We start from the raw sequence: 19071 nt of genomic DNA, 5'->3' as shown, positions 1-19071 counted from the left end.
GAGGCTTAGAATAAACACTGCATTTGACAGTTTTTTCTCCTACAAAGTGTAATAATTTACAGAGACATTTGAGCTGAAATCTCTCTGAGTCGTTGCAAACTGCTGCTTATTCTTTGTGATAAAAGAGCTTTATTGTGGGATCACAGTTTCAGAGGTGAATCTGGGAGATCAGTCTGTCAGTTTCCTGGTGGAGCAGTGTTGCTGCACCCTCCCCATGGTGTGTGTTGGTGTTCTTTGTGGATCTGGAGTTCCTCCAAACAGCACACCATTCCCTTTAGGAGGCCGTCACAGTTAAACACCACGGGTTCAGTTCATCATTCTTCTTGGTGTTTCTGTCCTGATGTTTGCTGTCACCCTCTCCTTCCCATGCACGCAGCAAGTTCACCTCTTTATGCCACATCAGCCAAAAGTCATGAACTGAATTTGGCCAAAAATGTCTGATAACAACAGAGATAATGAGAAGCTACAGGGTGTAAGTTACCAACTAACTCCATATAACTTAGTGTTTGCTATCCTGGTAGTGTTTCAGACCTTATTTAATTTTTATTTTGATTCAAAATTCACACGCAGTCATTTTGGGCGACGGTTTCAAATCCCGTACGTGAGGCAATGGTTGCAGGCTTCTGCACGTCCTCTGAAAGTAAGTGGCTCTTGCAGCGAGAAATCGCTGTGCATGTACCATCTTGTGCTTGGTTAGGCATCCGGCTAACTGCGTTCAGGGCTAATTTCACAAAGAATACATGAGAAAGGTTTAGTGCTTGTTCATAATTAATAGTTTGCTCGTTTATTACTCCTTGTGTTTATGCCTCCCTTTCTGCCACAGGCGTAATCTGACACATGGGCTGAGGTCCAAAGATGTTTCCATTGATTTCTGGGGGTATTAAAGACCCCGTGCAGACAGCAGTCATTGATCGGATGGTTGTCAGCATCCCTATATACCAACTTCTTGTTCAGGGAGGATGTGGCAAGCTGCTGAAGATGAAGTTGTACGAGGCAGGGGTTGGGTTTATCTACCACAGTGTTCTCCAGCTGCCTTCTGCTCCCATCTTTGTCCTCATCTGGAAACTGGTCAAGGAATGGCTCTTGGCAGCAACGTGTGTGACTGGGAGGCTGGCTGATTCCTTCCCATCAAGGAGTCCCAGCCTGGTGGCCTGTGATGGGTAGGAAGATTCCCTGCATTGCTTCTTGCCATTACTTTTTAATAAATGGAGGAGTGTTGGCTCCCACTGGGCGTTCGTATCTTCTTCTGTGGTCTCCCTTTCTTTCTCAGATTATTCTCTGAGCACATCAGTGCCAACCATTTGAGAATATATGTGTATATGCACGTATGAAAGTATATAAGAAGATATAATCAGTAATTAGAGAGAACATTATGAAGCTCTATTAAGTCATAATTACCACATACATGAGAAATAAAGCTGCTGAGTTTAGCGCTAATTGTGTTATATATGCAAAATACATCTTGGTCATCAGTGTAAGCCTGCGTGTCCCCATCCTGATGGCTTCTTCTGGCTCTGATTCTAATGGTGCTCTCACTTCAGTGGATTTAAGCTCTGCCTGTGGTGATCTCCTCAGTGCTACCTTCCTCCTGTGGTACCTCTCAGGGTCTCTCTTCATCTTCGAGTGCCATTGGATCACCAGAGAGTATTTTCTATGGCAGGACTAGTTGTTTATCAATCCTTAGAACTAGGCAATAAAAACCATTATGCTAGTTCATCTTTCTAATCTAGTGTCTATATTCTTGTGTTTGGCAGTCTTGATAGGCTGTATTGCTGATGGAGCCTTCATTATGCTGTTAATGAGATGTGAGGTGCTTGCTGCAGCCAGCGTGGTAATAGGAGACCACCAGCTGCTTCACATGCAGCTTTTGGTACCTGAAATCTTTGGTGGGAATTACAGATGACATGATCTTCTTACCTGACTATATATATCACTCCCACACGAGTAGTGTGTGTGCATGTATTACTCCAAAATGCACAAATACATATTTTGTCACATGAGATCTTTGCATTTCATTAAAAGTGCTATAAATTCATTCCATATTCATATCTTGAGGAAGGTTAAGGGATGAGAACTATCACCTAGTTTAGCTGAAAGGTTTTCAAGCGAATCTAGAAGGGAGTTTTGGAGAGAAACCTGCATTTATTAGATGTGTTGGGGAGATAAATGTGAGTGACAGCATAAGCTGAATCATATGAATGCATTTTTTAAGCATTCATGGATATATATGTTAGGAATTTTCCAAAGGTTTATCAGTACAGACACTCCTCAAGGGAAAGTGTGTGTCACTTCTGTCCAGCAGCACAGTGCAGGCAGGGAGAAATGGGGAAACTTGGCTGGGGCTTTAGGAACAGTCCTTTGCCCATAAATAACTGCAATTATGGAACCAGTTGTTCACCAGATACTGAGAGAGAGCTGTATTCATGCTGTCTTTGGTACTTCAGCATTCACAGGTGCTCGTCTGTGTTTTCTTTCTGTTGGGGCTTCTTTTTAAGGTTTTCTCCTTGTCAGCACTCCATGATGTCTGAAAAGGTGCTGCTCCTCAGTAGGGGAAGTGCTTTCAGGGGCATTTATATTTGCACCATCTTTCCATGGGCTGATGTCTCTGGGAACCTGCAGAAATGCAGCCATCTCCGGGACTGTTACCCTGCTCTTAAATCACTGAAGTTGGCTGTGGATTAAAGAAAAACTGGGAGAGGTGGTGGGAGGGTGACGACACACACACACACACACACACACACAGGAAACCTGGCTAAAAAACCTGATTAACTCCCCACCAGCATGAGAATTAAATGATATTTCCTTTTCCGCACCTGCCAAAATGTGAGCCTATTAATGCTCACAGCTGTTTGGTTCGGTGCGCTGCTTTCAGAAGAAGCGGATGGTCCTGCTGCCAAAAAGGAAGAAAAATCTTCCACCAAAAAACTCGGTGAAAACTGAAATTGTTCATGAGAGAGCTGTGGAAAGTGAAATGTGCAGAGAATAGACGGAGAATGTCAAGTTAGGATGGAAAGCTAACTGCGAGGAGGAATGTTATTTAAGCAATCCATCATGGCATCTGCAATGTCAGAGTGTAGAGCCGGGCTGAGTTCAGGGAGGCTTCGTGGTCCCAGTTGTTATTGAGAATAAAGACTTATTAACCTAGGTCAAGAAGCCACAAAACATGCCCTTGGAAGGAGGAAATACAGCACAGACAGATTTGCACGGCTTAGCTACTTTCAGTTTAATATGATGCACAATAAATCCATGTGCAGTGCTGCAGTGGATCCTGTCCGTCCCATGTTTGTCTTGCATCTTCTGAAAGAGCTGAAGTAATCCTCCGCTTGGTGCTTTGTTTTCTTACGATTCAGGCTCAGCTGTTAAAGGCAATACCTGCAAAGTGAAAATGCACGGAGCAGAGCCTTCCAGGGATGTGCCATTTCTGTAAGGTTCGAGGGTTGGTTTTGTTGTAGCAGTTTGGGTTTTTTTTTGCTTTTCTTTGGCAGGTTTGAATTTAGTTTGAAAAATTAATTCCTGTATCCTCTTAAGGATTAACTTCATCACACCCCTACATACTTCATCTGTTTTGTTTGCTAGTCTGAAATCCCAGGGCTGGCACTGTGGTCAAGAAAAACATGTGTATCTATGGGTTGGGCTGCAGACTTGCATAGATGACCTTTGTAATTAGGGATTTTCAGATATGACAGTACAGACTGTTGATGGAAACTGTCACAAACTTGGCCTTGTGTGATAGTAGTTTGATATGTTTGGTTTGCTAAATGCTTTCATTGACTACAGTGGATGTATTACCCAGTAGAGGAGTAACATTAATGTTGACAGTGTTGGCAATTAAAAGTAATTTTGGAAACCAAATTTTATTACTCCTCTTTGCATCTGAATGTGTTCTCTAGTGTAACTTTAGGATGGATTCATTTATTAGATCTTTTTTCTTGTGTGACAATGAGATAATTGCTGTTTGTTTCTTATTCCATCAGCAATTATAATCAAAGCAGCCGAAAATAGATGCTGCTTTGACCTGGAATCAAAGTGACCTGTCAACACGAGGCTACTGCACTCCTCAGCTTTTCAATTTTATTTTTTTCATATGTGCTCACCAGAATGCATTCAGGAGGGCTGAAGAAATTGCTTTTAGAGTTTTCGGTGTTCGTTAATTACAGCGGTGCAAAGCAATAGAAACTGACAGATAAGACCTGCTGTGGGTTTGTTATTAATAGCAAAAATCGTGATGTTTTGGGGAGGGTTGTGTGGACTGTGGTGGACCAGCCAGGTGTGTAGAGAGGGTTGCTTGTGAATTCTGGGGGCAATTGCAAAAAAATTGGATTTTTTACAGCTAAGTTTTGCTAAAGTAGAAAATACTTGAAGGTAGCAGATTGAAGATAAGGCTCATCTTTCAAATCAAGATGTCTGTTTACACAGAAGATTATAAAAGTTGTTTTCTGTGATGAAAGACAGTTTACAAAGGGATACTAGAAATAAGGGAAAGAATATGAAATGGGGGAGAGTAAATAATACTGCAAAGTGGTTCCAGGAAAGAAATTCAGCACAAGAAGCAATGCTCTTGAGATAGATGTGAAGACATAAGCCAAAAGTAAATGTCTGTATAGGGGGTGGAAGGATGCACCATTTTCAAGCAAATTCACTACCTACATTCTGTGTTATGGTGGTGAAATCACCATGTGCTCACAGATGGTGAGGAAGGAGAACAGTTCTCTGTGACCAGATCGTTAACAGTTCTATAGGAACAAAACAAATGGCTGATTTTGGAATTCACATTCCTAACTGGTTTTCTGTTAAAGGTAAAAAATGTGTATTTTTCTACATGCTTTTGTAGAAATCAGTGTTCTGAGATGCAGCAATATCCTTATAAAGATTACACTGTGTCACCGGTGGTGCTGCTGTATTCTGTCCATGCTTTTAATTCATTAAAATATACTTTAATAGGAAGTTGCTTTTCCATAAAGTCCCTCTTTATCTTCAAGCTAGAGTTTTTAGCACTTTGTAGAAGCGCTGCTTTCCATGTCTTCACAGCATCTCACAGCTCTGTAGCGTTCAATTCTTCACCAAGACCAAAGATGAAACCCAAGACCAAAGACAAAAGCAGAAACCAGCTCCTCCAGTTCTCCCACATGGCCAGTGTTGGTGAATGGTCCCCCTGCAGGGAGCTTTGTTGCTGGGGTTCCTGTAGACCTGCTAAAGCTGTTCCAGTTTCCACCGGACCCTCGGTTGCCCATCTGCCCCCTGTAAGAGGGAACGTGTTTTGGAGGCTGCGTGGAAGGATTTTAAGCCCTCCAGTGAATGGGAGCAATGTTTTCAAATACGCTGTTACCCAAGATTGTTTTACATTCATAGTACAGGGAATAAAATTCATACTCAAAGCCCTTAAGAGACATGTGAGCGATGAGGAAGTTTGGTTTAACGAGGTGGGGAAGGGATGCAAAAGGGTACTTTGAATTCTCTCCTGAGAAAGCCTTCTTTTAAATTTAAAGTTTGTTGCCTTACGTAGACTTTCAGAAAGTTTGTGTGAAACCTTCTTGCCTTTGAAAACTGGATTCTAAAGGTATTCTGACTGAAACAGAAAATTTAATATTGAGGCATTTTGAACATGGAACAGTATTTGTGGGCAAGCAATTTAAAGAGGTACTAATATGAAACGGTGCTGAACTTGAAAGGATACAAACCATGTACACAAACTGGGTAGAATATCACTGGGAGCAATAAAACCTAGGAATTCTTCATACTGCTTTCATTGCAAACAATTTTTATGGTATGGCCTGTGAAGCAATTGAAATGCAGAGAGCTGGCACATCACTAGATTGATAATTCCTCCCGCTACTTACAACGTATTCTCGGTACAGATGTCCCCAATTCTTTCTTTCTATCACATTAAAGCGTCTTGTCTGTTTCAATTTCATGCCTGCCTCAAACATAGCACTTTCTTTTTTTTTTTTTTTTTAAATCATCCCTCTACTTTTCTTTTTTCTCTCTAAAAGTTTACATCAGATGAAATCTAGCGGCTGTTTCTTATCCTAAGGTTTACGCTTAAACTTTTAACAAGCTCATTTTTAAGAACAGTCTTTCCTTGAGAGAGCGCTTGGCTGATGCATCAATAATTATGTAGCAATAAAGCAACTCTATAAAATGGCACCTCCTTGCTGAACAGATCGGTTTTGCAGAGCCAGTGACAAAGATAAATGTTTATTATGTTTTACTGCTTTTGGTTCTGCAGATGCAATACAGCTCTTTTCTTTCTGGCGTAAGCATTACGAGAAGTAATTTCCAGTTGTGGAATGTCTATGGTAATAAGGATGCATAACTAGAGAGAGCTCACATTGACTTTCAAATACCAGAATGAGTTTGCAGTGCTGGTGATTTAGAAATAAATAAACAAAGATTTTTTTTTTTCTTTGCTTAACCAGTTTTTCAATCACTGGGATGGAACTCACATGGAACCCTACGGTATCATGCAGTTACTCTTTTGAATGAAATACTGCTGTATTAATTGTTGGTTCCCCCAGTCTTGGCAAGCTTCCTCTTTCTCCTTGTTGTGTCCAAAGTTTTCTACTTGTAATTTTACTACAGAGCAGAGAAAAACGTGGTGTCTAAAAGTAGCACAAAAGCTTGAAATTGTTGTTCTTGTTTCCTTTCTTTTTTCTAAGTTACAGTATAATTAAGGCTGTGATTTAGATGACTTGGCATTGTTCAAATCTATCCTCTCCTTTTGGGCAGAATGTGGAATATTGCAATCTGTAACTTTTTATGGTCTGTAGATGCACAGCCATCGCATCCTGTGAAGCTGTTTGATTGCATGTCACTGCAGGGAGGAAACCAGCCCTAAATAATGTTTGAGGAACACCTTGAGATTTAAACTTGTGAATACAGATGCCCAGATCCTGCCTTCACAGCCTCTGACATGTCCTGCTTGTCCTGTTTGCAGGCTTTCCTGGGCAGGAGGTGAGGAGCTGATCTACAGACCAGTTTGCTGCCACTGCATTGAAAGTCTTTGTGGCAGCTTCTTGCTACATCAGCAAATGCTTTCAGTGCAGATCATTCATTTTAGTTGGCAGTCTTTGACGGTGATGTTTCTCTGTTAGGCTTTATTTTAGCATTTGAGGATTTTTATGTTGATTTTTATGGTGTGAAGGAAATTGCATGGGAGATTTTTTGATTAGTCTTTAGTGTTCTCTGCTTTATCTAGCCAGTAGGATTCAAAATTTTATCCTTTCAGGAGACAGGGCTTCTGTCCATGCTGTTTGCTAGATCTTCCCTCGTCTCTCTGAGGGGAACACATTTCCTGGGCTTATTTCACTGCACAGTTAATGATGCTTAAGTCTCCTTGGAAAGAGTTTGCCTAGTTAAAGCTAATGTAGAGAACAGTCCATCCTAGTCTTATCTGAAGAACATATTTTTGTATTTTTATCTAAAGGAAGTAAGTCTAGGTTTGAAATGAAGATTTTATGGTTTTAATTTCATTTCGTAGTGAAATGGTAGAACGAAAGTTATCCAAATCTTATTTTCTGAAGGCAGTTTAGTTTTAGTTAACTGAAAGCTCTGAAGAGAAGGACTTGGGGTCCAGGTGTGCCATGAGCCAGCGGTTTGCCCTTGTAGCCAATAAGGCCAGTGGGTTACATTGGGCAGAGGAAGCTGGGCCTGTTTGTCTTGGAGATGTCTGAGAGGGAGTATGATCAGTGTACACAACTATTTTACAAGAGGCTGTAAAAGTATGGGGCCAGGCTTTTCCAAGTGGGGCTCAGCGATAGGATGAGAGGCAGCATGCACAAATAGGAACATGGAAAGTTCCATCTGAACATGAGGGAAAACTTCCTCACTGTGAGGGTGCAGCACTGGAACAGGCTGCCCAGAGAGGCTACGAGTCTCCTTCTCTGGAGGTATTCAAACCCTGCCTCCCAGAAATCCCAGTGTGCTGTAGGTGAGCCAACCTGGGCAGAGGGCTGGACTGGGTGATCTCCAGAGGTCCCTTCCAACCTCAGCCATTCTGCCATTCTGTTATTCTGTAAAGTAAACTTTAATGATTTCAAAGAAATCAATATTGCACTTAATGCTGAATGTGTTTAAAAGGATTGGTACATGAAATGCACATCCCTCTCTCCAAATGGGCTGCAGACACGTAGTCATGTTTCTGCGAATTGTTGCCATAATACAGTGTGTTATGGTGAACTTAGATTAAGCCTCATGGGAAAGCATCGTTATTCAGTAAATTAAAGAAGAACGACTTTGATACGATGCCATATGTTGTAAAATAAAATGGGTGCATGACGGAAAGAGCCATGAATCCTCTTAGTGTATGTAAGACAGCCATGATTTGTGACTTTCTTCCTGCCTCTGCAATACCATGTTAAGTAAAGACCTGATGTATTTAAATAAATTACATTTAATAGGGTGTGGGACCTTATCATTTCCAGTGCTCTCTTTCAAATCTGTTACCAGTCTACCTGATTTTTGAGACTTACTAAAATCATCGAAGCTCATTGCTTCGTGCTGTATCTGAGCCACATTTAAGCTGTCTTTCTTGTGCCTACTCCCTGGAGAAAACCAGCAGCTTGCTGAAAATCTGTAAAATCAGCAATACATAATCTAGCTAAAATGACACGTGAAATATAGTTTTGCTACTGTATAAACTTTATATACAACAGTCAGATGTTGAGATCAATCCGAGTGACAGGTTGTACCACCATATGGCTGGCCTTTCTGATAGCCATTAGCTTGAAAGGCCGGCTTTGAGGCTGGCTTCATTATTTATAGGTGAATCATGCTGCTGGGCTTTGTCAGGGAAAGGTTATTTCTCCAGAAACCTTCTGTGAACGGGAGGGCATTTTTCCCCAATTCCTGGATAATAAGACAAATTATTCTCTAGGAACTTCTCCACAAACTTTCTTCTTTTGGAAGGTTGTGGTGTTGGAGGGCATTCCGATGCTCTAATGATGTACTTCAAGCATATGGAGTGCACATGCTAATTACACTGTGCTCAGTTCAGTCTAATCAAATGCCAAGGCACTGGGGCCTCAGAGCTCCTGCAGGCAAAATGTTATAGTTCTCCATTGCTGTCTACTGTACATCTGGGAAGATGTTCACTCAGGTCCCTGGAATGTGTGCAGAGAGGCAGAGGGAACCAGAGCACATCACTCTGAGGAGCCTGGTGGATTGTTGGGTGAGGTGACCACATGAACCTGCCCTGCTCCACTGCCAGCTGCAGCCACCCTTCTTTATGCTGCAGAGATCCATCCCTGTGTGCTTTGTAGGGCTGCCAGTTAGACACCGTAATGCCTTGGTCCCTAAGGCAGGGCTCATGCTGAGCGTGCTTCCCACCCACTGGCTTCATTTTAAAAGCTTTTACTTTTTGTAGAGGAGCTTCCACTTTTGCCGTTTATTCTACTGTGATAATAATAAATAATAATAATAATAATAAAATTCTACCTTCTCTTTCCTCATATCTATAATTCCCTACTTGCGATTTCTCATTAGCAATGAAGGAAGGAAGAAGCTGGGTAACAAAATGAGAAATTTCTTACCTGATAATTTTCTTTCAGTTAACAGCTTCTCACCATTCAGCCCACCCGGATAAAGTGGTAAATGGCCAGAATACAAATTGATTTTTTTTCTCTGAATGAGGAGTCGGATATATAATCTAATATGCTATATCATGCTGTTGTCTTAATGCTGATAATTGCCTGCTGAAGCATTTCTGTGGTCTGAGTGGCTTCTGCTGGCTGGCACTGAGCTTATCTTCTGATGTGCCATAGACCTGCTCTGAGCCTTAGCAGAGGGGTACAAGTATACCCACTCGTGCTAATGGAAATTTGCTCCAAATTATTGGACTCTCCACTGAGCCAACCTTGAATATACTCTGATATCCAGGAATATAAGTTAGCTTTGAAGTTCCATTGTGCCAAAAGGAGCCTCTCAAATACTGTTCAGACCCTCTTAATTTCTTCTGGCATGAAAACTGTGCTTATTTATGGTTGGCAGAACATAGTTTGGTTCGTAATTAAGAATCAATAGATAAGAATAATCCAAGGAGAAGTCTAGGGTTGGCTTTTAAACTCTCATTTCAATTGGGATATGGAGACAGGAGCAGATTTAGTTCTCAATAGAACACATGCCCACTGCTCACTGGCTGAGTGCTGGCTGGGCAAGAGCCCAGGTGGACTTGCAGGGATGCACGGCGGAGAGCTTAGCAAGACCTGGCTGCTTACCACCTTGCTGCAGTTGCAGAAATGGTGCTCAGCACTTAAACACAAAACCAGCTGTTTCCTTTATAGTTGGCTCCTGTGTAAAGTGCTCTTGCTGTTTCACACAGTGGTCTGGCAGCGCAGAGAAAGTGAGCGGGGGGCTGTGATCTCAGCCTGCTTCCCTTTGCTGGCAGCTCTCCGGGCAGTCAGGCTGCTGCAGGAGATACAGCAGCACTTTGCACTTGCGGGTGTGAAGAGGGGAGCTGATTGAGATGCTGGTCAGTTCTTCTCCCGGGCCTTTCCCTTTATATAAACTGTTACTGTTGGATACCCCTGCAGAGATTTAAAAAAATGCAGAAAATACAGGCCAGAAGGCACCAAAAAGAAGAAAAGATGGGAGAAGGGAAAGGAGAGAAAAGATGCCAAGAACAACATAAAAGGCAACGGAGGAAAATGTAGCAGGGAGTTGGTGACTTTCCCAAATCAGATGGAAAAGAGCAAGAAGTGGGGAGAGCTTTTGTCTTTATAGTCTCCATTTGAAAAAGCTTTTATAATGGAGAGGTGAACGTGTGGCCCAATGTTGAGATGTGAGCATGTATCCAGAGCCATGCTGCATCCTCCACTGTCACACTGTGGTCAGTGCTGGCGTTGTTAGAGGCAGAAATCACAAGCTGTATAAGCCTTGTGACTTTGCGTGGGCGCTTTGGAGCTGAAAAATATCATTTGTGATAAATAATTAAAGTGTTTCCGAGTGAGTATTTGTCAGGGTGGTCAGCGGTGGTGGTTGGCTTCATCAGCAAGAAATCTCTCTTGGCGTGTTGTTGAGAGCTGCCGTCATCTGAGCTCTTGGTCCTGACAGCAGGGCTGTGATCTTAAAAAGGAATGAAGATCTGCATCAAGTGGGTTGCATAAAGGATGCTCTTTCTCACTATTTTTAAAAGGTGTTGGGGGCACACAGAAATTATTGAAGAAGAGGAATGTTTTTACTGGTTTTGAGGACAGTTTTCAGGATGTTCTTCAGTTCAAAAGCTCAACTTTCTGCTATATTTATTTTGGGAGGTTGAAAGGATCCTGAAGGGTTTCTTATATTGCTATGTGGTTCAAGAAGCATGAGTTTACAATAAAAAAAACAACTTTTCAGAATCACAAAGGCACCGTTTATTGCTGGGCTACTTTCTTACTGCCTTCTTTACAAATGTGGACTGCAGGGGAGATTTCTGTAAAGAATAGAATGGTTAACTGTTTTTCTGATGAATAAATGTTTCAATTAACAACTTTCCATGCCTGTTGAGACCACTGCTATAACCTTTAAATGGATATAAAATGGGAGTGGATCAGTTAGAAGTTCCATCCACTGTGAGGTGAAACAACAGTGATTTTTTTTCGGCATGGATATACTGCTGAAAAGCAGCAGTAGGTTTCTTCATTTTCCCCAAATTGAAATTTAATTTATAAAAACGTGCTCAATATCTAATAGAAGTTCTGTTAGAGATGACTGACTGCGGGAAAAGCTTTTCTTGTAATTCATTCACATATATCATTAAGCACACAAATTTGAAATTCTGTACTTGTGATGGGATAATTGTTCTGCGGCTGCTGTATGAAAGCGACAAACGCAGGAAGGCCATCGGATGTCAATCAACTGCTGCAGAAAAAAAGCCCAACACCTGGAGTTTGAGTCCCAGAGCGAGGAAATGGAGACGCAGATGCTCGGTAAAGCTGGGTTTGTAGTTCTGCTTGGTGTTAAGATCAAGAGTTGCAGGAACAGTTCTTATACATTGGGTATTAGGAAATATTTCTTACTGGAAGGAGTGGTGATGCAGTGGCACAGCTGCCCAGGGAGTGGTGGAGTCAGCATCCTTGGAGCAGTTCAGGAACAGTGGAGATGTGGCACTGAGGGATGTGGTCACTGGTTGGGGTTGGACTGGGTGATCTTAGTGGTCTTTTCCGACCTTAGTGATTGTGTGAAAACTTTCTGCACACCAAGAGGTAGGTGAGCCTGATGCAGTGACTGCAAACCAGCCAGGCTGATCCCAGGTTGTGTTCCTGTTTGCTCAGTGATGAGGTCCCACTTAAGAGCAGAGACAAAACTAAGAGGCCTGTACATCCCCATTTTTGGAAGGGCTTACCTTGCAAACAAAGTAATAAAGCTTGCAGCTTACTATTGCAAGCTGTTACCTCATGCTTACAATAGCACAGTATGTAGCAGATACATGGCATTTCTTTGCTTTTATTAGCTCAGGCTTTTTCCCTCTTTGCCTTTCATTTGCCCCATTTTGGGCTTTGTCTTTGCACTCCTTCCCATCCCCATGCCAGGTGCTGACCGTGCCAGCCCTGTCCCTGTGTTGCTGGGCATCCTGGCGCCAGCCTGTGCCGTGTCCGCCTGTCTCCCGTCTGCTGGAGGGAGCGCTGCTGGGAAGAAGGGCCCTGGCTGCTCCCGACGTGCCGTGTTTGCTTTCTCTTGAGAAGCAGGCAGGCTGGAAACTTGGCTTCGGCTGGAGAGGACCCCTTAACCTTGCCTTGGCAGAAGGAAATAATAATGTGACAGACTTCATTTATCTTTATACTGTATGCATGGCCTCGTGTGCTCCGTAGTCCTTTAGACCGAAATTGCAATGTAGAATTGGCACTGTGAAGGAGTAGGCTGTAATTTTCAAGGTGGCCTCAGGTACAATAAAAGAAAGCCCTCGTTTTTACCTAACCATGAAAATACAAGCCATACATTTTTTGTGACACTTATTTTGCCACTAAGAGCAATTAATTTTACTGTGTCCTTATATTTCGATTTTCATTTGTGGCGTGCTTTGCATTGGGGCTCTGTTGCAGCCCCAGCTCTGGCACTGATGTGCAGTCGTGTGGCAGAGATGCGGGTGCTGCGTGGGACAGGAGGGTCGAGTGCCTGCTATTACATGAGCTTCAGAGGATTTCCTGGGAAGTGTTCAGCCTTCGCTGCTGTCTGTAAGGAAATCCTCTTATCTGGGCAGCGCAATAAATAGTTCTGCCTCCTGTGCGAGAAACAGAAAAACACATTCTTCAAATGTCTGTCATCAAAAATGCAGGTTTTTAAAGTATATCGGCAGGAATTATTCTTCTGTAATAAATCCCCGTAATAGCGTGCTATGTATACATTCAACTAGATACACAGAGAGGGGGAGACAGTGCTAAAAGAGGGCTTAGTATGCATTTAGTAATGACAAGAACAGTAAATAATCCTGCAGGTTTACAAACCTAATCCCGAATGTCTGTTTGTAGCTCTCATGTCTGTTAGAGTCCGCTGGCAAAAATGTTAAGAGGCTGCAAAGAAAGGGCTTTTTTGTTTTTTATTTTTAAATATGCAGGGAGACGGCTGTCTGACTGGCAACAGTAAGTTACATGGATGTGGCTGACCGGGACATTGATTGAAAGCTCTGGGAGCTCCTCTTCCTCTGCTTGCAGTGAGAAATGCAGTGAGGAAGGACCCGGCTGCCCCATTTCTCCTTTGGCTCTCTGTCCCTTCTGCCCAACAGTAGTTTCATTTAAACATGGCATTTTTTGGTTTTTGCTTTTTTTTTGAACACAGAACTTATTTTTTGTCTGTGCCCTGCAGCAGAGCGGGTTGTTTTTCTTAACAGAAGAAATCCCTGCTAAGAGCCGTGTCACATGGCACTGCTGCTTTTAAATAAGCTTTTAAGAGGTTGGACCAGATGTTGGCCACATCTGTGTTTTCATTTCGTTGAAAATTTCATTTCAACCCTTTTATTAAAGGGGAAAATTATCATTTGGAAATTGTTTCAAAAAGTTTAGCAGCTGGGAAGATCTTTCTGGTATAATAAAAGTAAAGGGGTATACTTTCAGTGCCCCGGAGCGAGGAGATGAATGATGATGGCTGGTAGGGTGTGCTCATGACTGCCATGGAAATTCTCAGATCAGAGTGGATGTATTATTCTTTGAATCGGCGTTGTGTAACAAAACACTTTTTTTTTTTTTTTTCCAGTGGAAGTGTTAAACTAGAGAATTGAAGGCTCCTTCTCATCTGAAAAACCCCTTGCAGTTAGTGAATGCCTATCACATAGGCAGAAGAAAGGGCTACTTGCAGGCAGAGTGGATATGCTACAATTACTCCCTCTACTGCTGTTATGGGGTCTAAGAAATGCTTATTATATACAACTTGCTTCTGAATTTTTCTCTGCAGTTTACCAGTTGGAGAATGAGTTTTCTGTCCCTGGTGCTAATTGATCCAATGAGAAGAACTGGCACCTAATTCAGTAACAAGTTATATTTAAAATGACACGTGAAATTGTTCATGGTGCCTGAAATTACATCATTTTCAGTCTGGCATAGTAGGGCTGTATAAGGAAACAGACATCTACTGTACTGTGCCATATTAAATTTTAAACCTCTGATCCAAAAATATTGCAGAATATAGGGGAAGCAAGGTGTTTAATGACAAATAAAAGCAGCGGCAGTTGATTTTGGTGGGATATTTTTATTGTTCCTAAAACGCTGTGACAGTTTTAGCAGCAAATATTTTGGGGATGCAGAGAATTTTATGTCAAGTTGAGCTGTGACTTGAGTCCAGAGCAGTTCTCAGACACCACTGCCAGATTTTGGTTTCCTAGCCTGTGATGATGTACAGACCTTAGCAGTGAGTGATCTTTTAGTTTGGTTCCTATTTCATTTTGGCCCTAATGTATAAGTAGACAATATTTTAGTTTATTTTTTTCCCCAAAATCTTGAAGATAAAAGGGGCTGGTGAAACAAAGAGAAGGAAAACCCCATCCTTCTGTCCTACAGCTTAGTGCCTGCAGCACCTACTCGGAGCACAGGAGGCCCGGTTCGAGGCCCGGTTCTGCACAGACTCCTTAACCCAAGATGGGTGACTCAGCCTCAGGCACACTCCTGCTTTCTGCTCTCGAGTTATTTTATTTTGTGTAAGTAATGAAACCTTTCTCAGAGCCAGGTGTGCAGTCTCTTGGGAAGGCGTCTCAGACAGTAGACTACAGAGTTCACTCCTCGTCTCAGTGATTATTTAAGCATTTCACTCACTGGAAATTCACGTATCAGTTCCAGCAGGAGGGACTGGCAGTGGTGCTCGGCAGGATGCCCCGGCCTCCCGTTGGGGATGCAGCACACAACCATTCCTCTTTGTGCTTTGCATGATTACGGCTTGCTAAAAAATTCCAGTCAGTTGTATTAAAGGTATTTTAAAGAGGTAACAAACCACTTGGATGTATTTTCTCACTTTGATTTGCCTTTCCAACCTCATATGAAGGCATGCTTTCATACAGTCAAAGAACCGAGTTCTGTTATCTACTTATGGCCGCAAGTTGTACCAGAGGAGGTTTAGGTTAGACATAAGGAAGAACTTTTTTTCTCAAAGAGTGGTCAGGCACTGGAATGGCCCGCCCAGGGAGCTGGAGGAGTCCCTGGCAGTGTTTAAGAGGCGTCTGGATGAGGAGCTACAAGATATGATTTAGTGCTTGTGGTAGCAATGGTAATGGGAGGATGGTTGGACTAGATGATCTTGCAGGTCATTTCCAACCTTGCGATTCTATGATTCTATGAACCATGTAGACTGGAAAGGACCACTAAGGTCATCTAGTCCAAGTCCAACCTTCCCCCACCATGTCCACTGCCCACGTCCCTCAGTGCCACATCTCCACGGTTCTTGAACACCTCCAGGGATGGTGACCCCACCACTCCCTGGGCAGCTGTGCCACTGCCTCACCACTCTTTCAGAGAAGATCCAGCCATGTGTCCTTGGGTCACATCTCTGTGTGTTGGTAGTGAGTGCTTGCATGAGGAGCTGGAGGCCCCAGGGCAAGGTGTGCACTTACTGCACACTTTAGTTAGAGATAAGAGCAGGAGATAAGCATATGTACTGAACAATTGCATAGTTAATAGTTATAAGTCATAAAGCAAAACTTACACACCCTGGGACTCTAAAGTACAGTTAATTTCTAAATGTAGTATCAGTGAGATACGTTCCTGAAGGCTTTTTCAGTCATATTTGCATCAGATTATCCAAATTGGTAAAGTTGATACTGTATTTATGAACCAATCTCAGAAGAAAATCAAAGCAAAGTGTTGGGTGATTCCTTGTGACAGGACATTTTCTTTGGGTTGAAACTCATTCCGTGTATGATTTGGCGTGGAAAAAATTAAAAACTTTCTGTTGATTAAGTTGAATTTTGAAAAGCAAACTGTAAGTGCTCTGTGTCTGATACCAGTAATGTCTGTAGGGCTGAGCAGCCCGATCCTGTGCACCTCCTCAAAGAGCTCAGCCCTCATTCCTACACAGAAGTTTGGGTTGGATTCCAGCCCTATGGTTTTACGTACTTCAGGAACTGCTTTATGCCTGGGTTCTGCCAAGCTGAGGATCACTTGTATCTCCCGAGAATGCTCTGAATTCCGGCCTTTGCTTGTTGGCTCCATCTGATGCCTCTCAAGGCCCCGCTCTCTGCTCTGCAAAGAACCAGCAGCCCAGGCAACTGAAACATTCAGCAGCCTTAGGAAGCTGAGGGGCACGTGCTCAGGAATGGGGAACCATGTCCCTGAAGTTACCAAGGCGTTCCATACAATTTCCTGGTGTTGCAGATTGCAGAAACTTTATTTATTTTTCCTGCACATCATCAGCTTGGGTCGTCTGTTGTCCACTCTTGATTAGATAAAATGGAGATGACCAAGGGGTTTTCTTCATTTCCCAGAATAAGTCTCTGTTGAATAATGTATTTTCTTCTCTACCTGGACAATATTAATGGTATATTATTACTGTACTTTAACATGATGTGGAAAATCAATTTTGCTGCTGTAAGTTGTGCTGGTCCCATATTAGATCTTAGTTCTTTGCTGTTATGACTTTTAATGAATAGAATGAATCTTAAAAACTCTAGTTTTCGGGAGAAGTCTTAGTAAATATGTAGCTATAAAAACGACAGTGATGTTGTAATTACAGAAAGTCATTATTGCTGCATATTCATTTAGACCCTTCCATAGCTTTCAAGTTATTTTAAGATTTGGAAATGTTTTAATAATTCCCATTTTTGGGAAAAAAAAAAACTTTACAATATTCTTACGGAACTGATATGAGTTAGGTGATTCAAATGACTGTAAATCAGAATTAAGAATAGAGCCACGGTATGACTGTCAGTGTGATGTATTATTCACTGGTTTGTGCTGCTTCCTTGTAAACAGAAAATATTTTCTAAGCCGTAATTTACAGATAAATCACCAGGATGTAGGCTCTGGTGGAGAAATCCATGTTATGGTGAATGAAAAATGGTGTCATCTGAAATGGTTTCTCCAGGTTCATGGTGAAAACATGTGGCTATAAATTAAAAAAGAAAGAAAAAAAGGACGCTTGGAAATGTATGGTAGATTTTTGGTCCTAAAGAGAACCGTACTGATTCCTGAATTATAAATTAGTTCTATGTGGTGCATGTTGGTGTTGATACCCTCGAATCAAAAATACTCAACAATTTCTTAAACCTCACTGCGATGAGTGCAGAAGGAAAGGCAAAGTGTTACTTTACCGTAGGACTTGAATTGCAATTGATTTTGAAGAAACGTCTAGCTAATTAAATGTGTTCTTTTATGTAGGTGAAAATACAGGAGATGGTGAATTAGATCTCAGTGGAATTGACGACAGTGAAATAGATAGGGTAAGATATGCTTTTATCCCGAGTCTCTCTGCGTTTGGATATCTGAGAAAGAAAAAAAATGGTTCTTATCTGGTGTATTCTCTCCATCTCTGCCTCTTCACTCTGGCAGTGCTTGCCTCTGATCTATAGAGAGGTTCAAGTGATTTCAGTGATCTGGGGTCAGAGCTAATATTCATGCAAGCCTGTGAATTTAGTGCTGATTTTATGTATGTATGGGACTGCTGCTGCTGCTTTCTTACTGTGCTGGTGTAGTTAGGTTTTAGAATACCTTTTATTCATAGAAGAACTTTTAAAAGTTTGGTGGATCTCTAAAATCATTGTTTAATTACAACATATTCATCTTATGAGGCTGCCATGGAAACCAGGCTGTAGAAGCAGCACGTACAGCTTCTGTGTGCTTAAAAAGATACCCATAGCATCTTCTGGATTTATTATTATTTGTGTGGCAGCACAAGGTACCCTTGCCATAACAGCCTGAGTATAAAAGACAGCTGTGGAAATGGCCTGTTAAAGGTTGCTGTATGAGTCCTCCCATCAGGGCCTGACGTCCTCTTCAGCTGCCATGTTGAGCTGGAAATGAAAAGTGCAATTTGAATGGATGACGCTGATACTAGAAACTCCTTTTGGGGTATAGAGTCACCGAAAACAGAAGGGTTTCATAGAGATTGCTGAGAATCAGGCTTGATCTGCAGAATATTCTTGGTGAGGAATGGAGAGGTAGGCAAATGCTCGGCCTGCTGTCAGCTGAGCTGGGTTGAGGAAGAGCATGGTGAAAATGGGGGGCAGGGAGGCTGGTAACCTGAAAGCTCCCAGAGCTGATTCTGAAGGGCTTCGATAGAGCAGATCAGTCTTTTAAAACAAAAACAGAGAAAGAAAAAAGCACTTTTTCTCCACTTTGTAGCCCGTAGTGAGGTCATAACTCTGCTTTTATGACCTCATGTTCATTTCCATGGCAATAGACTGTAATATTGTAAGCCCAAGATTATGAACTCTCTAAAAGCATAAGAAAGACGAATAACTGAGCTATGAGGAAGAGTTTTACTATTATGACCACCTTTAATAGAAACAGATGAAATAGTGAAATAGTGGCCTGATAAACCAGCACCTATGCAGCTGCTTGCTCGCTCCATTTGCCCTCCAAGGAAGGACTCCTCCCTACATTAGTTTCATTTGCCTGGAGTTACTTTTCTCATAAAATTCTTCTGTCTACATTTTACTTCAGAGAAAGTCTGGACTACTAAATC

General features: G+C 42.0%; 1 protein-coding gene across 2 annotated transcripts in view; it reads left to right on the top strand.

Annotated features, from left to right (window-relative positions):
- The window catches only part of BRF1 (BRF1 general transcription factor IIIB subunit), a 168595-nt gene that overhangs the window by 97440 nt on the left and 52084 nt on the right, over window positions 1–19071 (top strand). For both annotated transcript variants that reach the window (XM_090141764.1, XM_031605574.2), the window contains exon 12: window positions 17766–17827. In XM_090141764.1, coding sequence (XP_089997890.1) covers window positions 17766–17827 — 62 coding nt within the window. The remainder of the gene's footprint in view (window positions 1–17765; window positions 17828–19071) is intronic.

This window comes from Phasianus colchicus, chromosome 5, assembly GCF_987193195.1.
Source record: "Phasianus colchicus chromosome 5, bPhaCol1.hap1.1, whole genome shotgun sequence".
Classification (NCBI taxonomy): domain Eukaryota; kingdom Metazoa; phylum Chordata; class Aves; order Galliformes; family Phasianidae; genus Phasianus; species Phasianus colchicus.
This window is presented reverse-complemented; position numbering and strand designations above follow the sequence as displayed.